The sequence below is a fragment of the Hydra viridissima genome, unplaced genomic scaffold, assembly GCF_058129835.1.
Source record: "Hydra viridissima isolate aposymbiotic clone 2 unplaced genomic scaffold, HvirCarnegie_v1 scaffold_10, whole genome shotgun sequence".
Classification (NCBI taxonomy): domain Eukaryota; kingdom Metazoa; phylum Cnidaria; class Hydrozoa; order Anthoathecata; family Hydridae; genus Hydra; species Hydra viridissima.
Genome location: NW_028324309.1, coordinates 10,028,366 through 10,046,747, shown reverse-complemented (window position 1 = coordinate 10,046,747; position 18,382 = coordinate 10,028,366). Strand labels below are relative to the sequence as shown.

Below are 18,382 nucleotides of genomic sequence, written 5' to 3'. Positions count from 1 at the left end.
GGCCGCCACTGTATATATATATATATATATATATATATATATATATATATATATATATATTTCTAAATACAGTCGACTCTCGATATCTCGAATACTTGATATCTCGAACTTTTGAGTATCTCGAACTTTTTTAGCGGTCCCATGGACATAACGTACTAGTTTAGGCTAAAATCCTCTCGATATCTCGAACCTTATTATCTCGAACTTTTTGGTATCTCGAACAATATTTTCGGTCCACAGGGCAATTTTCTCTCGTTATCTCGAACTTTTTAACATATTTTTTTTCAAAAATGTTTTAATAAAATTTAATTTTTTTAAGTTTCAATTTTCGAAAAAAAAAAAAATTTTTTAATTCGATTTTTAAATTCGATTTTTTTTAAGAATCGAATTTCTGAAAAGTTTTCCTTTAATATATAATTTATTCTTTTTGTCAAACGCAGCAACATGCCGCTCGTTAAACGAAAACTCACGAACAAATCTATAATAGAAAAATGCAAGGCATTAAAAGACCTAGAGACTGGGATGTCTAACAAAGAGGTTGCCAAAAAGTATGGAGTCCCAAAGAACACATTATCAACCTGGATTAAAAATAAAACCAAGTTATTAACCTCACTGGAAAAAAATGGCACAAAATCCAAACGGAAGAAACTTCGTAGTGGTAATTTCAAAAATGTAGACAAGGCCATATACACGTTGTTCGTTGCAAAAAGAAGTCAACAAGTACCAATTGATGGTACCATACTAAAAGAAAAGGCACTAAAATTCGCAAAAGCATTAGGAGAGTTGGATTTTAAAGCATCTGATTGTTGGTTTCATAATTGGAAAGAAAGGTCAGTTAAATTTTGTCAAATCTTGTTCAATTTTAATATAAACAAATAACATGTATCTGTTTACATTTAATTTATTTAGTTTTTTAAACGTGTAATTAAAATTCAATTATTCTGTTCCTATTTTTAGGAACGGCATCAGCTTTAAAATAATCTCAGGCGAAAGTGCCGCCGTGACGAATAATATGACTGCTTCGTGGAATGAAACTACACTTCCAACATTGCTTTTGAATTACAAGCTTGAAAACATTTTCAATGTCGATGAGTTTGGACTATTTTACCAGTGTCTACCAAACAAAACATACCATTTATCACGAGAAAAATGTTTTGGGGGAAAAAATAGTAAAGTCAGACTAACAGGCATAGCAGCAGGGAGTGCAACGGGAGAAAAATTACCTATGTTTGTTATTGGAAAATCTAAAAACCCACGGTGTTTTAAGCACATTAAACAACTTCCTTGCACATATAAAAATCAGCTAAAAAGTTGGATGACCGGAGACCTTTTTACAGAATGGGTAATGAAACTTGACTCATTTTTTCGTGCTCAAGACAGGAAAGTAGCACTCCTGGTGGATAACTGTTCTGCCCACCCACACATTGAAGGGCTAAGCAACATCAACCTAATATTTTTCCCCCCCTAACACCACATCTGTCCTTCAGCCCATGGATCAAGGCGTAATACGAAGTCTTAAAGCTCATTATTGTCACAAAATTGTGCGTTTGTATATCAAGGCTGTCGATAATAACGAACCCATGCCAAAAATTTCTATACTTCAAGCAATGAAAGATCTTGTTTCTTCGTGGAATGCTGTGTCGAAGGAGACTGTCATCAACTGCTTTAAAAAAGCTGGTATCAGCAAAACAAACAAGAATATTGAAGAAGCTGATGATGATCATTCTTTTAAATTTTTGACAGAAGAACTTAACCGTTTGCGAGAGTTAGATCCTCGTGCCGTCCAAGAAGTTCTCTCAGCGGAATCTTACATTGGTTTAGATTGCGATGTAGTAACCACCGGTTCACTTGCTACTGATGCTGAAATCATTGCTCAGATTTTAGACCCTAATTTTGAAAACGACGATAATGAAGTTGAAGATAGCGTTGACGAAGCTATTGACGTCAAAGCCCCGCCACGCCCATCTGATATTCAATTAGAAATTGCTTTTGAAACAATTCAAAATGCTTCGCAATACAGCTCAAAATACGGAAATGAAATACAATCCCTAGCACTAAAACTTGAGGATTTAATGAAGATGGAAAAGATGGATAATTTAAAGCAATATCAGATAACAGATTTTTTCCAAAAGTTGTAGTTTTTGTTGTTAATGATTTTTGTCAGAAAAATAACTTGTTTTAATGAAAGTCGGGCAATTTTATTTATTTTCAACCCTTTTCTCGATATCTCGAACTTTTTTTCCGGTCCCCTTACTGCTCGAGATATCGAGAGTCGACTGTATCTATATTTAATATCTAAATTTCTAAATAATTTATATATAAAGATTACTTAGAAATTTAGATATCAAATCTAGATATTTAGACATCAAGTATAGTTTTATTTGCAATCAAATATAGATTTAACAGATTAATGTACAGCAATCTGTTAAATTTATATTTGCATACCTTGTATTAGGCCATATATTCCGCCATTTTTTATTCTAATACTCCTGATATTTTTGTATTTTCAAAAAAATCCGTTAATGGTATTTGTGTGACGTTTTTTGAACTTGAATAAAACTTTGGTAAAAGTACGGCATTTTCAAACGATTTAAAGACGTGAAAAAACTGTTATTTTAATTTGTCTACCTATATTTTCTAACTTTTAAGAGGTATATTTAAATATATATTTTGCGTATGCTTCTTAGAAATTAGAAAATATAGGCTAACAAATTAATATAACCTTTTTTTTTACGCTTTAAATATGACGTGCTTTTACCAACGTTTTATTCACGTTCATAAAACGTCACACAAATACCATGGACGGAGAAACCTGAAAAAAACGTGCATAAAACGTGCATAAAACGTTGCGTGCCCACTGGGTAGAAGACACATTCCGTTGCCATACGCGTTGCTATGAACATATTTTTTAATTACATTCAAAATAATAAAAAAATTAAGCAAGAACCTATCAAGAAATTTATCATTTTTTATGTAGATTAAAAAACGGGCAAAAAAGGTTGATCTATAATTATCAAAAGTTTATTGATTATTATTATTATTGAAATTTTATTTAAACTTTTTTTTTTTTTTTCTTACTACTTCTATGACCTTCGATATATTTGTAAACTGAAAGGGTGGAGTTTTCGCGCTTCACAGGGGGGCCTCTGTGTCTCTTCATGGTGGGCCTCTGTGTCTCATGGTTTTAACTGCCCTTTTGTAACTGTTTTTGGAAGAGAAAACGTGAGTCATGCTGGAATAAAATCGTTTTTTTTGAAGAGTTTTGTTTTATTTATTCGTCTACTTTAAACTCTCTTATTTTAAAAAGAAAATACTTACACTTTCTAAAATATTTATACATCTAAACATTCCGTATTTTAAAAAAAATTGAAGGTAAATTTTTTTTTCTCTATAATTTATTTTATAAAAATATATTATATTATAAAATATTATATTTGTATAAAATGTGTTTAAAATATATTTTTAACATAAAAAATATATTTCTATGAACAAAAATGAGTTAAAATCTTATTTTGAAAAATCCGACTTGTTTTGACAAAGCACCTATGATGTATTCGCCATAATTTACAATTATTTGTTACCATCCACTCTAATATTTCAATTTCACTTTGTGAAGAAATCTGCTTGTTGATGAAAAAAGTTTCAATAAATTCTTGAACCTGATATTTGTTAACAAAATACTTATTAATGATTTTTTTTGTAGAATAACAATGATTTCCAGAGGAGCCTATTTAGGTGAATGCCGCGGGTTAGATTAAAAAAAACCATCTCCGAAATTTTTTTTCTTGCGTGACATTAGCTATTTGAGGTTTGGCGTTAACAAGGAGAACAGCATTTTTTTCCCATTGACAAATGATGAAAGGAAAAAGAAAAAGGAGGAGGTAGTTCTGATGAACACACTGTAGCGAATGGATGCGGACTGTGCACTGACTGTTTCATGACAGTTTAAAGTTTTGTAATGGATATTACCCTATCCCACGCGGAAAATTATTATCCAACTATAATTTTATTTTATCAACTTTATGCGTAAAGGAAGACTTGTTGCAAAATCTAACTCAGCTCAATATTAGGAGAATCTGGTACAATCCTCTATTTAACAAGGATTTCTCAATTACAACTTTACGTAATCTTCATTAAAAAATAAACTTAAAAGTGAACGAACTTTTTGAAGAAACGTTAAACAATTTAATAAACTTGACATTGAGCTAAAAATTGTTTATATTCTACGATAGATGTTTCAAAATTAAAACGAAAAGTTAAAAACTAAATTAGCTTCGAACTGTGAATAAGAGCGTTTGCCAACACCTGTATTTTGATATAAACGGTTTGCAACACCTGTATTTTGATATAACTCTAATCAATAGTTTGTTAGCGTGCTATGCCACTTTCTTGAATAAAATACATCTTTCTTACTAGATCTTTTAAAAAAGATAATTCATCATTCGCAACCAGCACGATTGAAAGTCGCAAGGCGTTCTTACACTCGTTTGATGCATGGTTTTGTACCAGCGAATTGGCATGTGAAACACATCAACCGAGGTGTGAGGCTTGCAAACGGATTTTAAGTAGGAGAAAGTTTTATTTTATTTGTTTTTAAAAATGAAATGGATTTAAGAATTTCGTAAACTTTTTAAGCTCATTTTTTGGTTGAGAATCAAGTGAAGGTAGGTTTCTGATATATTTCACAGTTACAAAAAAACTCGTTGTAAACAAAGAAAAAGGCACCTATCAAACTTTAATATATATTTAAACCTATCATCCATTTTTAAAAATCATTCTAAACTTTAAAAAAAAAAAGAATTAAAATAGAGATTAAATGAACATCAACTTTAAAAAAAAAAAATTTCTTTCTACATACGCTCTACAGCCTGTAAAACTCCAAACTAAAAATATCACGTGTCACCTGCATTGTTCCTCAGTTAACTCTCAAAAAGATTTTTTTCTTGCTTATAAGAAGAACAACGTTGATGCATTTATATTTTCCATGTTTGAAATAATTTTTTTTGGGGAGGAAAACTGATTCAAAACAAAATTTGTAAATGAGAGCAAGTTTTGCCTTTAATAAATACTCGTATAAGCGGGAACACAACTCAGTATGGTTTACACAGCAAAATAATCGTCAAAAAACCGAGGTATCAATTACCTCAATTTAATAATAGTCACATCAATCATATTGTAATGATTTGTCGTTGCAATAATTACACTTTTGGATCATTTTTATGATATTATTCTAATCACTGACTTTTGTTTTACAGAATGAAGGGCGCTGGAATTTTATTGGTTTTTCTTATTGTCTTTACAAGAAGTCTGGAAACAAAAGCCGGAAATAGTAAGCCTATAAATTATAATATTATTGAGAATCTTATTCGTAGAAATACCATCTTATTCGCCCAATAACCTGTTAACTTTATTATTAAAACTTCTGGGAAAGGGGTGGTTTCTTTAAAAGAATGTATTTTGAATAGAGAACTTTCGATTTGATGCACAGTCCTTTTCAAATTTCATATAGCTTTACCGTGCAGTAACAATTTTAAATTCAAAAAGCATATGTTGTTAAATGGAGAGAAAATATAGATATTATATTTTATCATACTAAACTTGACTTTTTAACCACTAATACCGAAAACAATTCAACCAAACTTTAATTAGATTTATCTTTTGAACTTGACTTTCTGGGAGTTTTCTTTTACTGCACTATTCTCTTTGATCATATCACTATTTTACGTATGAGCGCTTACGAACCATACTCTCTACAAATCTAAAAATTGAGTCCCAATAAAAAACTAAAAATTTTAAATCCAGGACGTTCATTTATATAAATATAGTTACCTGTGTTTACACTTTATTTACTATTTAAAAAAAAAAACTACAGTAAATTACATTCGCATCATGTGATCGAAAAGAATATTTAAAAAAGTATAAAGTATAGATATCTAAAAATATATTATATAGATATATATTATATATATATATATATATATATATATATATATATATATATATATATATATATATATATATATATATATATATATATATATATATATATATATATATATATATGAGAGGCTTATCTTCCTTCTTAGGTTGAATAATCTTTAGTTTTACCACTGGACACTTTTTTAAACACATTTATCTACTTTTAAATATCTTGAGAGAACACGATCCTCAGTCATCTGTTCGAAAAATCAAATTTCATTCAGAAATTGATTTTTATAAGGACTAGTGTTGTGTCCAAAACTAAAAATTGTAACTAACTTAACTAAAAAAAACGTAACTAAATTTAGTCGACTAGTATTTCAGTCAAATTAGTGAATAAGAATTTAGTCTAACTAAAATTAGTCGACTACATTTTTAGTATAACTAAAGTTAGTCGACTGAAATTTTAGCGTAACTAATATTAGCCAACTAACTTTGTAGTCCTACTGAGTTTAATCAACTAACTTTTTAGTCTAAATTCAGTCGACTAAATTTTTAATTTACGAAAAATATACTTTTTTAAAATCTTGTTATGCGTTAGTTGTGAAGTGGTTTGAGCGCCATGTTTTTAATTACAAATTGCTGTAAGTTACAATTTTTATCTGCAGGGCATCTATTTCAAGGTTCGATTTTCAGAGTTTTTCAGGTTTTTAGAGAAAGGTTTGCGACATATATACTTGGAATTTTGTAATAAAACTTATCTAATAAGTCCCCCGTTATTATTAAGTACTTGTTTTAAATTTCAATGAAAAGCGGTTCAGATGTGAATTTTTTCACTTTCTAATTAAAGTGAATTACAAATTATAAAACACATGTGAAATCAGTTTATAAAAAAAGATGGTGCCATGTTTTTGAAAGGTGTGTTATGCGCAGAAGCATTTTCGGATTTCCTTTATATAATAACTGCAATGATTTTTTGAGATAATAATACGTAATTTATTTCGTTCTACAAACGTTTCGTTCATAAAAACGCAGAAATTTACAGTGTCAACAATAAGAAACAGTTAGGCAATTAATATTTTTTATTATTTCTATAGTGTATGATTGAATATATATCTTGTTCAACTCTCAATTTTGTTTTTCTTTTAAAAGTTATTATAAAAATGCTAATAACTAATTATGTTTTCGATATAAAATATCAGCTGTTTTTGACGGAGTTGTTCTGCTAACAAACCAATTTTTATTTAATTCAATAAAAGAAAATTTGGGGCAATACTAGGTACAAACACAACATTTTTATTACCTAATTGTCACAAATTATATTGCGTATTTTAAATTTCTTAAAAATAATAAATTTTAATGAATGTCTTTAAAGTGATTTATTTATTAAAATTCATATTATGTTCATATAATTTCATGGTACAGATTATTTTATATAATAAAACTCGGTTTTTTTGGTGTGAATGGGGTATTAGTCGACTTATTATAGTTAGAATAAAAAGTTAGTCGACTAATTTTAGTTACGCTAAAAAGTTAGTGGACTAAATTTAGTTAGACTAAAAAGTTAGTCGGCTAATTTTAATTAGACTAAAACTAACCTTAACTCCCACCCCCAAATACAAGGACACGTGTTAAAATAAAGCACTGTAATAATCAAGTCTGATTGCTTGACTATTCAAAAAACTATCGACTAATAAAAACCATATCTGGTTAAACAATCGCTTCTTAGAAATCGCATTTTGTTTTTAAAGAGGAAAAAAAAAGTGCTTAAGGAAAGTTCAAATCTCTCTTATTATTTAGATAAACTGGTGGATGAGTTAAAAAGCGAATTCAAATCAGATGAAAATGAACTGTTAGATGAAAAAACTGAAACTGAATTCATGCCAGCCCCTCTAAATAAAAACCTTTTGGAAACTGATCTAATGGCTGTAGCATCCGCGCGGTATACTTCAGCCAGAAACAAGCGAAGTAAACAAACAGAAAAAGCGTCTGAAGAATTTACAGACCTAATGGCACCAATTTTTTCTAACGATCAGCGCAACGAACTGAATGCCAAAGCTACGTCTGCTCTTAAAGTGAAGCGAAACGCAGACAAAGTGGATCATTCAAAAAAAAAACCCTTCAGTTTCATAAATACAAAAGGAGAAATTAACTCGATTTTTTCACAAATAGAGTCCGCAAAAAGAAACAAACTCACGCGGAGTGATATTCGAAAGTTAGCGAGAAAAGCACTAGCACTAGCCACATTGCAAAAGGTTAAAGCTAAAGAAGAAACTAAGCAAAAAGGTGGGACATTAGTAGGAATGAAATCATCTCCAAAGAAAAACAAAATCGACAAAAAGAACCCTTCAAAGAAGCAAAGCATAAAAAAGAATTCAAAAAGTCAAAAGAAAAAGCGAGTTGATGCAAAAAGCAAAGTTAGCGATAAAACAAACACCTATAAAAAAAGAGGTAGAAGCAGAGTGAGTGATATACCAATCCTTAACGCAGAACTAAGTGATACTTTGACTAATGCAAAAAACAGTCACTCGCAAAAAAACGTAGAAATAAGTGATACTAAGATGGCGAATAGTATCGAAAAAAGTAAAGAAGAAATAAGAAATAATGAAAAAAATAAAGAAGATATAAGAGAAAATAATGCTGTAAAAAAAGAAGATAACTTAGCCGGTAACGATGAAATAATGAAAAGTCAAATCTTAAGCGTAGCAGAAGAAGAAGCCACTAACCACATTGGTGAAACTGCCGGTATAAATCGTGAAGCGACAAGTGCTTCAAAAAAATCAGAGTTTTCTGAAGATCTTACAAAATCTACTAAAAATGACCAAAGTGAATTTAAAGAACAGTCAATAGAACTTTCAAACTTTAAAAATGCAAGCAGTACAATAGAAATGACGGCAGCAGCATTCAGCAATAAAAATAGCAACCAAGAAAATCATAATTTCTCCTATGATGAAAAAAAATCAATTATTGAGAAACCTAAAATTATAAATGAAGATGACGTCATGTCATCAGAGAAAAGAAACAGCATAGAACAGCATAGCTCAATTATAAATGACACGTATTCAGTAACAGACAAATCCACAATTGAAACATTAAAAATAAACGAGATCAAGTCAGCCCTTCAACATTCTTTAACCTTAGAAAATTTTGTAGATTCCGATATTGCGAAATTTACTAAAAAGAATGAGATGCCGACGGAAGCGCTTGAAGAAAAAATCGACTCATTGAAATCAGTGCTGTTAAAAGCTAACGAAAACAAAGTACCAGATAAGTTCCTGATTGACCTTCCCGCTGGATTAAGAATGATTGCGTGGAAGGAGCTTATAAAAAAGAAAAAGATCGAGTTAAACGAACTCGAAGCGATCGAAACGGAGCGAAAAAAAGCAAAACCTGTTACCATAGACATTGATATTAATCAAGACAAGATAGACGACAACACCGTGACACAACTTTTTAGAACATCAACTCAACCGATTGAGAGCGGAGAAAAGAAAATCACAGAAACCATTAACTTAAATGATTTAGGAATTGCAAATGAAGGAAAACATGAAGCAAAAGAATTAAATAAACTAGACCAAAGTTCTGAAGAGAAGGACGATAATTTAAGCAGCCGTCATGTTAAATATTTGAAAAAGCATATTAAAAGTGCCCGATCTCTTAGAAAGCTTATAGCAAAGACGTTAGTTGGACATTGCAAATCAACAGGCAAACGTATTCTGGAAGCTTTTATGGCTATGGACAAGGCTCTCGAACGAGCCCAAGCTATTGCCGAAGTCATTGGACAAAAGTTTCATGTTAACACCGACCTAATTAATAACCTTGTTGATGACAAGGAAGACGAAGTGGTAGAAACTTTCCTGAGAGATATATTCACGAAGCTAGATAAGTAACGAACTCTCAATAATGAAGAATTGAGATGCAGTTTGTAAGTGAAGCATCGAGCCTTTGCAATAAACAATTGAAGATATTTTTCAAATAAACTGAAATCAAAAATTATTTCAACTTATAAATAAAAACTACCTTAATACTTTATATTAAACGATATTAAATATTTTTTTCAAAAGCTAACATTACACAGAAAAAATTTTATTTCATTTTTATTACTTCTATCAATTCTACAGCTACAATCTTTAGACATGTTTTATCAAAATTACAAAATAAATTTTGTACAACTTTTACGCTGAAGCTACATTCATGAAATTAGATTAATCACATCACTAAACAAAAAGCGACGCTACTGATCATAGCAGGTGAAGCAGTTGAAATTAGTACAACTAATGAAGCAATAAAAAGTGGCATCTTTGTTATCACTGAAATAACATATAAGAACAAATAGCACATGACATTACGACAGGATGCGCAAACAATACATAAGATCATACAGCACATAACATTAGGATGAGCAGCACAAATTAATTAAAATGTGTACGTGTATAAAAAAACGCCAGTTTTAAATCACCTTTCAATGCCTGCACTAGTGAAGTGTAAACAAACAATCTTGCTAACCAGATCGAAATCATTAAATCATCACTGCTCCATACCACAATTGCAAGGTTAAATAAAGTTCCATAACTTGCAAGTATTGCAACTCGAAAAATTGCCAAAGCCCTAGAACCATTCTATTCTGTTAGAATACATTAATTTTAAAAAGAAAAGCAACAGCTTTTCTGTTTTCAGAAAAACTATAACACAATCTTTACCTTCAAACTAATATATCGCAATATGATAAAATTATTCATTTTGCACAAATTCTGTAATGAACAATACTTTAAAACAAATTAATTAACTTTAAGAAGAAAAACTACAAACTTGATAAATTGAGATCGCCGTGTGTAATAGCACTGTACCAATCCCACAAACATTGTCATTTTCAAAGCCATTTCTCAAATAAAGATTTTTGCAACCTTACATAAGAGAAACTGAACATTTTCAAATTTTATTACAAAATCACTGAACAGACAAAAAGACTTTGTGAGTATTAAATGAGTTCTAAATGTTGTTCAACTGATAAACTTTTATTACAATAATATCATGTTAAAAAAAATCTTTTTATATTCGAGACAAAATTTTAATTGTGCAACATATCATAACTGATAGCATTTATGGTACTTTACATGAGACAACAAAAACGATAAATGATGAAAAAATTACATAACGCACCTCCAGTAACTATTAAAAATATTTGATATATTCTTTTCTCTAGCAACAACTCCCAGTTCATAACTCCATTGAAATTTGAAACACAATGTGGATAAGAAAACCATTTCAGACATAACAATACATTAAAGAGTTTTTAGTTACTACAACGTGAAAAGATGAATGTGAATACGTTTTTGAGGCATGCAGAACCATACAGATTAGCCAGAACCAGGTTTTTGGTATTTGATTTTCAAAACTTGGCAATTAGTTCTGATAAAATTTTGAAAAGGTTAACAAAATAAAACAAAAGAAAAAAAATATAAAAAACTAAAAATTTTTCAGTTTAAGTTTTAAAACTTTCTTAGTTTTGTTTTCTTAACTTTGCTTTATACTGTATTTTTTTGCTTAAAATAATGAACTAGAATAACAACTCAATCAAAATTATAAATTTAACAACAATAAAAATGAAATTATGCCAGGGACATTTAAATCTACTTTTTATTTCTGGAATAAAAGGCCAGTTACTACTGCTAAAAGATGAACTATATATTTGATCACATAAGTAATGCTGGATTTGTTGTATGCAGAAAATCACCTAATGCTGTCAGCAGTTATAACAGAAAACAGTTCTGAGGTCTTATAAGAATTAATGTTTCAGAAAAAGACAAATTCTGGGTTTCTGGATACCTGGTTCTGGATGCCTAACTTTTTTTATCTATAAGTAATTTTTAAGCAAACATGTAAATTATGAATTTTTAAATGTTATATATAGAAGGAAATTCAAAAAGATACAAGATTCTGTAAGAACATACAAAACAATAAGCTGTTTGTAATTCTGAAAAAAGAAATTTATTATATAGTATTTCTATTTAAAAGAACCATGCATGACTACTATATTTGAACAAAGCCTAAACTTTTTTTATGTCAAACTATATTTTCAAAGAATATTACAAAATTTTTGTATTTAAAGCTGTAGCTAACTCTGCAACAATAACAGATTTTTATCTTTTTTCATTTATAATGATTCCTACTTTTCAGTCAGAAATTATTGCCCCGATAACTTTTATGTGAAGTTACAACACATTTTTACTTACAATATGTTTCTTGTTAAAAAGAAAGTGACGAAATGCTTCTTTCTTATGAAGAAGGAGATTTAAAGAGATCAGAACATTGTCATACTCACTATAACAATCGACCACTTTTTTACAAAATATCTAAATAAACAAAAAAAAAAGATTTTACTGTAACAATTACAAAATAAAACTTCATTTGAATATCCATATTTGCCAGAATGGATTGTTTGAAAACAAGTTGTTTTGATAATTGGAATGGAGTTGAGGATATTACCAAGCTATACAAAGATTGCTTGAGAGATTTCTTTTAAATCAGTTTTCTTTACTAAAATTATATATTATTATGAATTAAGCTGTTAGACCTAAATTTCTGTATAGTGAAATTTTAGAAATAATTTATCTTGAACATTAAACATTATATCATAATCATTTACATACTTAAAATACCAAACAAACAAAAACAACAACAACAACAACAAAAATTTAGTAAACATTAAACAAGAATTTAACAAGAATTTAAAGGAAAAGTAAGTAAGTAGATTTATTATAGTAAATTTGCTCAAACACAATATTTGTTAGGAGTTGTAACTTTTTACATAGCTTTGAAAAAATAACAGAAACTCGAAACATAAAAGTATATTAACAACTCAAAGTAAGAAGCGGTGTCACCCACGAAGTTGACTGTATTTAAAAAATTAGTCAGCAAAAACATAGCAATACATACACAAGTTGATAACTTTGTGATTCCATTGGGAAAGTTTTTATAGACAGATATATTATGTTGTCCACAATTGATACAAACAAAATTATTGTCCATATTTTACTGATGTATTCTCTGAGAAAAAAAACCTGCCATACAACTCATGTAATGTTAAATTTAACTCATATAATAAGGCTCATTTTTAAGAAAAAAAAGTAGCACCATTTTTTTAAATTTAAATAGCTAAGAGTTATAAAATACAACTTATTTTGCTTTTCATAACTTTTAGATATAAAATAATTCTACTTCTTATAAATCAAAATATTTTTTAAAAAAAAAGAAACATAAAAATTCAGTAAACAATCATTAATTGCAAAATAGTTTTAAAAAGGGTGAATCTTTTTCTCAATCTTACAAATCAAATGTACATATATTGTAAACTTATAATTATTTTAACTTTAACAAGAAAAACAACATAAAAATGACAACACAGGCTAGTAAAAAAAAAAAAACAACTTTTTTTAACAATATTGTCTGATTGTTACATTTCTGGTTTTTCATTTTCATAAAATTGGATTGCTGCATGTTTGAGTGAAAACTTGTTTAAAATTTGGAGAAAATGTACATATATTTTAAACTTATAATTATTTTAACTTTAACAAGAAAAACAACATAAAATCGATAACACAGGCCAGTAAAAAAAAAAAAAAACTTTTTTTAACAATATTGTCTGATTGTTACATTTCTGGTTTTCGATGGCTCCGCGCAAAATCGGACTATCTGCAATCTCCGCCAAAAACAAAATTGGCATATCTGCAATCTCCGCGTAAAACAAAATTGGACTATCTGCATTTTCCGCCAGCTTTATTTTTGAACTATCTGCATTCTCCGGGCGTTCAAAGTTTTTATTGCATGAAATTATGCGCCTTGTCAAAATGTGATTTCACTACAAATGGCAGATCTCATGAAATAAGTTGTTAATAAGAAGACAGTAATTGCATTATTTTCCATCTATTCCTGAGATATAAATCTGTTTAAGTTTTAACACAAAGTTTCACTTGCCACATTTGATTTTGTTTAGAAGTAATTATTTTAAATAGTTATATGACATGGTATGTTAATGCAAATGAAAAATTTATAATATTTTTAGAACATCATTTTAGCGGCTAAAATAAGAACAGTCTGCATCTACTTTAATCTCAAGTCTGAACTTAGTAAGCGTATACACATCATGAATTGATCAAAGTGTAGCTGATCGCAAAACCAATTTTATGTATTCAAATTTAATTTGAAATTAAAATGCTGCTGGATTAAGAAAACGTTTTACAGTTTTACGAGGCTTATTCGAAACATTGTTTGGTGTTTTTCAAGTTTGTCTATTTTCAACAGAAAAAAAAAAGTAGTGTTACTGTGTTATCTATATTATATAGGTATACTATATAGCATATAGCAGTCAGTCATGTTTTGGTTAAATGTGAAAATAACAAGTTAGTTTGTTTAGCTTCAAAAATTAATTAATTCAAGTGTATTATTGCTATTGTCAAATAAAATATGTTAGATCTTAAAAATATGTTAGGACTACAAAATTATAGATGTTTTTAGATAAGTTGTGTTTGTATGTTAAATTATAATTTCTAAAGTTAAAAGTTACCTAAATGTGACTATAATTTAAATTCAAGTAATTAATATTGTCTATTACAAATGTGATAATTTATTATATTGGGTATACTGTAAAAGTAATAAAAGCCTGATATTCAGATCAATGTGCAAGTTAAGGATATGTTTATTTAAAACAGCAGTTTTTTGTTATTTTGTAATTATTCTTTTATAGAAAAAATACAGCTATTTTTGATTGTATCATAGTTATTACTATCATAGTAAAAAAATTACAACCCTTTTTTATATATCATTACATCCCAAAGTCTTGGATATAAAAAAATTATCAAATATAATTGGACCAAAATTGTTTGATCATCACTGCAGTTGAGGTGACATCTGATTAAACCAATGTTTAATGGTTTAGAGCTCAAATCCAACTGAACTTTAGGTTCAGTTTGATTTTGATCCTAATTATTGATAAACCAAGTTTAAGAAAAGTTGGAAACCATAATGTTTAATACTAATGCATGAGTTTTTAACTAGTTTGTGTTCAGTTAAGTGGCATCTCCAAAAAAGAATGGTTTTAAGTAGACAACAAAGAAAACTCCACATAGTTTGATTGCTTAATGAACAAAAATAGGTTAATAACAATAATTTTGTTAGTTACGATCTAGGTTACAATATATATATATATATATATATATATATATATATATATATATATATATATATATATATATATATATATATATATATATATGTATACACATATCACAATAATTTTGTGTATATATAAATATATGTATGTATATATATATACTATACGTGTATATATAAATATATGTATGTATATATATAAATATATGTATATATATATATATATATATATATATATATATATATATATATATATATATATACATATATTTATATATATACATACATATATTTATATATACACGTATAGTATATATATATACATACATATATTTATATATACACAAAATTATTGTGATATGTGTATACATATATATATATATATATATATATATATATATATATATATATATATATATATATATATATATATATATATATATATATATAAATTAGCAAAAATACTTATCTAATTTTTTCTTTGACAGCTTGTTTTACCATCAGTAGGTTCATCAGGAAGTCTGATGAACCTAGTGATGGTGAAAGATAAGTTTATAAATATATAAGGTTAATATATAACATGTTAACTAATGATTAATTTGTTACCTTCCTGATTACTTATTGATGGTGAAACAAGTTGTGGAAGAAAAAATTAGATAAGTCTTTTTACTAATTTATTACTGCTCTGCTCTTTAAGACCATTGAGCACTCTATTTATAGAATACACTAACATAGTTTATATATATATATATATATATATATATATATATATATATATATATATATATATATATATATATATATATATATATATATACACAGGGTGTCTGCCAATATTATAAGTTGGATTTCCCTAGCTTTTCCCTGATATTTACCTATTTCTCGTTTAGAAAAATGCTCTTCAACTGCAAAAATATAAACAATAATACAACCCACATAAATATATAAGAGAAGTTCATAAAACTCTCTGCCAAATAAACTTTTAGATTACGTGAACTATATACAACTTATTTAAGTTATATAAGTTTGATAAAGACTCATCTTTCCTGATTTTTCTAAAATTTAACCTAATTTCTCTGATAATCCCCTGATTATTTTGAAGATATCCGAATTCCCTGGCATTTCCCTGATTTCGCAGACATCCTGTATATATTTATATGCAGATCTTGTGTATAAAGACCACTTAGCAACATTGCAACATAACATAACAAGAATTTAATTTGATCTAAACTTATTAGTCACAACAACAAGGCTAAATAAAATTGACAAAGTATGTATGATGAATTTAGCAATTAGTATGTAACATAACAATGTTTTGTTACATATGCTATATTATTATTAACAATAACATAAGTTATTTTTAACATATTTATCTTAACTAAAACTACTTGATTACTCACAAACTTAATCAAGTTATGATCAAGGTTTTGTGTCTAAATCGCTATTAATAAATGTTTAAATAATCGCTATTATTTAAAAAATTGTAGAATTTTATAAAAAACTTCAAATATTTAAAGAAACACCACCAAAAATTTATGCACCCGAAAAACGCAGATAGTCCAAAAAGGTATCTGGCAAAAATGCAGATAGTCCAATTTTGTTTTACGCGGAGATTGCAGATATGCCAATTTTGTTTTTGGCGGAGATTGCAGATATGCCAAATTTGTTTTCCGCGGAGATTGCAGATAGTCCGATTTTGCGCGGAGCCATCGTTTTGCTGGTTCCGAAAATAATAATAAGTCACCCACCATTTTTTCACATTTCTTTATAAGGAAAGTGAGAAATTCATTTCATGATTTCACTTCATGAGGCAGGGGAGCGTCAATATGATATTTGACAATTGAAGATTTCCAAGCAGACTGTATTGAAAACAATTCAAAAACGATACAAGGAATTTGGTCCGTGGGTCACTACAATAAAACTCATTCCGATCGCAATTAAAAAAATCGTAAACCCGATGAATTTCTTCGGATTCGACAAAATAGGCGTAAACCCGATAATCCCAAATTGCCTCTACTCAGGTGATTTAAAACCAGTCCAAATTTTTATGGTTGTTCGTCCTACCTTCTATAACTTCTTTTTTAAAAAAACTGTTTTTGAAAATTTGTTGTCTAAGCTGAATAATACTAAGCAAAAGTTGGACTAAGTTGAAAAAATGTTATTGACAAAAATATAGTGGATGACTCATATTGTCCTTAAACTTAAAGATGAATGTTTCAAAAGATAAGAGTTTAAATTGTTAAGCACAACTTTTCTAGTTATCTACAAGCTAAAAGACATCGATATTGAATTATATTGTTTTTTCATACTTTGATTAAGAAGATAGGGCAGAAAATCCGACGTTTAATTATTTCTTTCAAAGACATACAATGAAGTGTCGAGAACTCGGTAATACTTAGCGATTTTGTTTTGAAAGGCTTTTTGATGACCGCATAAACAGAATGGTTTCTGTCGGTGGAAGTTATTCGCAATAAACAAAATAAAGCGTGTGGTCATTATATATACATATATATATATATATATATATATATATATATATATATATATATATATATATATATATATATATACATATATACACTGTGTGACAAAAGTTATCGTACACTTTAAAAAAATTACTAACTCTTATATAAAAATTACTAACTATATATATATATATATATATATATATATATATATATATATATATATATATATATATATATATATATATATATATATTATTGTTCAGTACTACGCTTAGTATGAGTAAGATCGTATTATATGTTTTCCGCGTTTTTTAAAATTTTGTGCAAATAAAAATTTTTGAGCGCAATTACAGATTTTTGGTTAGGAAAGAGATGTTCAAATGTGAAAGAAAACCAAGGTGGCGCCTAGTGGCAGCCATATTTATGAAATTTATAAAGGAAACATATAGAAGCTTCAAAATATCTAAGTATAAAAGCAAGATGTAACAATAAAAAAAAATACTTTGTCAAATAAAAACAAAAGTCATACAATAAAATATAAAATAATAAGCTTGTTTAAAGTAGCTGCAAATTTGTTAATTACATTCCAATTTGAGTCAAACAACTTTTAAAATCCAGATAACATATAGAGTTATAATATAATATTTTAAAAAGCGCAATACTTTATGTAAATGTTATTTATTTCCATCGATTTTTTAAACAACATTTTTCTCTTTATAATTTTTTTTTTTCTAATTTACATTTGCGTCTACTTCAACCACATCATTTGTATATGCATTAAAATTTTAAGTGTATATAAACAGTTTTAAACTGTTTTATAATATCTA

At 28.0% G+C, this 18,382-nt stretch overlaps 2 protein-coding genes across 10 annotated transcripts; one reads left to right on the top strand and one right to left on the bottom strand.

The window, feature by feature from the left end:
• The first annotated feature begins 4,437 nt into the window (after window positions 1-4,437).
• Window positions 4,438-9,958, top strand: LOC145181040 (uncharacterized). Of its 2 annotated transcripts, none has more exons than XM_080056014.2 (3): window positions 4,438-4,565; window positions 5,256-5,329; window positions 7,720-9,958. In XM_080056014.2, the coding sequence occupies exons 2-3, from the start codon at window positions 5,257-5,259 to the stop codon at window positions 9,807-9,809; spliced, it is 2,163 nt and encodes a 720-aa protein (XP_079912140.2). In that variant the 5' UTR covers window positions 4,438-4,565; window position 5,256; the 3' UTR covers window positions 9,810-9,958. The 2 variants fall into 2 exon arrangements, with proteins under 2 accessions (XP_079912140.2, XP_089956083.1); XM_090099957.1 differs by having other exon boundaries at window positions 4,495-4,664.
• Window positions 5,629-17,045, bottom strand: LOC145181041 (protein ARV1-like). Of its 8 annotated transcripts, none has more exons than XM_090099960.1 (8): window positions 16,836-17,044; window positions 12,856-12,966; window positions 12,153-12,272; window positions 11,852-11,893; window positions 11,080-11,191; window positions 10,729-10,801; window positions 10,379-10,527; window positions 5,629-5,758 (listed from the first exon to the last, which is right to left on the bottom strand). In XM_090099960.1, exons 2-8 carry the CDS (start codon window positions 12,946-12,948, stop codon window positions 5,751-5,753), a joined length of 597 nt encoding a protein of 198 aa, XP_089956086.1. In that variant the 5' UTR covers window positions 12,949-12,966; window positions 16,836-17,044; the 3' UTR covers window positions 5,629-5,750. The 8 variants fall into 8 exon arrangements, 5 of the variants coding, with proteins under 5 accessions (XP_089956086.1, XP_089956085.1, XP_089956084.1 ...); XR_016456285.1 differs by having other exon boundaries at window positions 5,631-5,758; window positions 10,729-10,823; window positions 16,836-17,041; XR_016456284.1 differs by lacking the exon at window positions 5,629-5,758 and adding an exon at window positions 10,004-10,193 and having other exon boundaries at window positions 10,729-10,823; window positions 16,836-17,041.
• Between the last annotated feature and the right edge of the window lie 1,337 nt (window positions 17,046-18,382).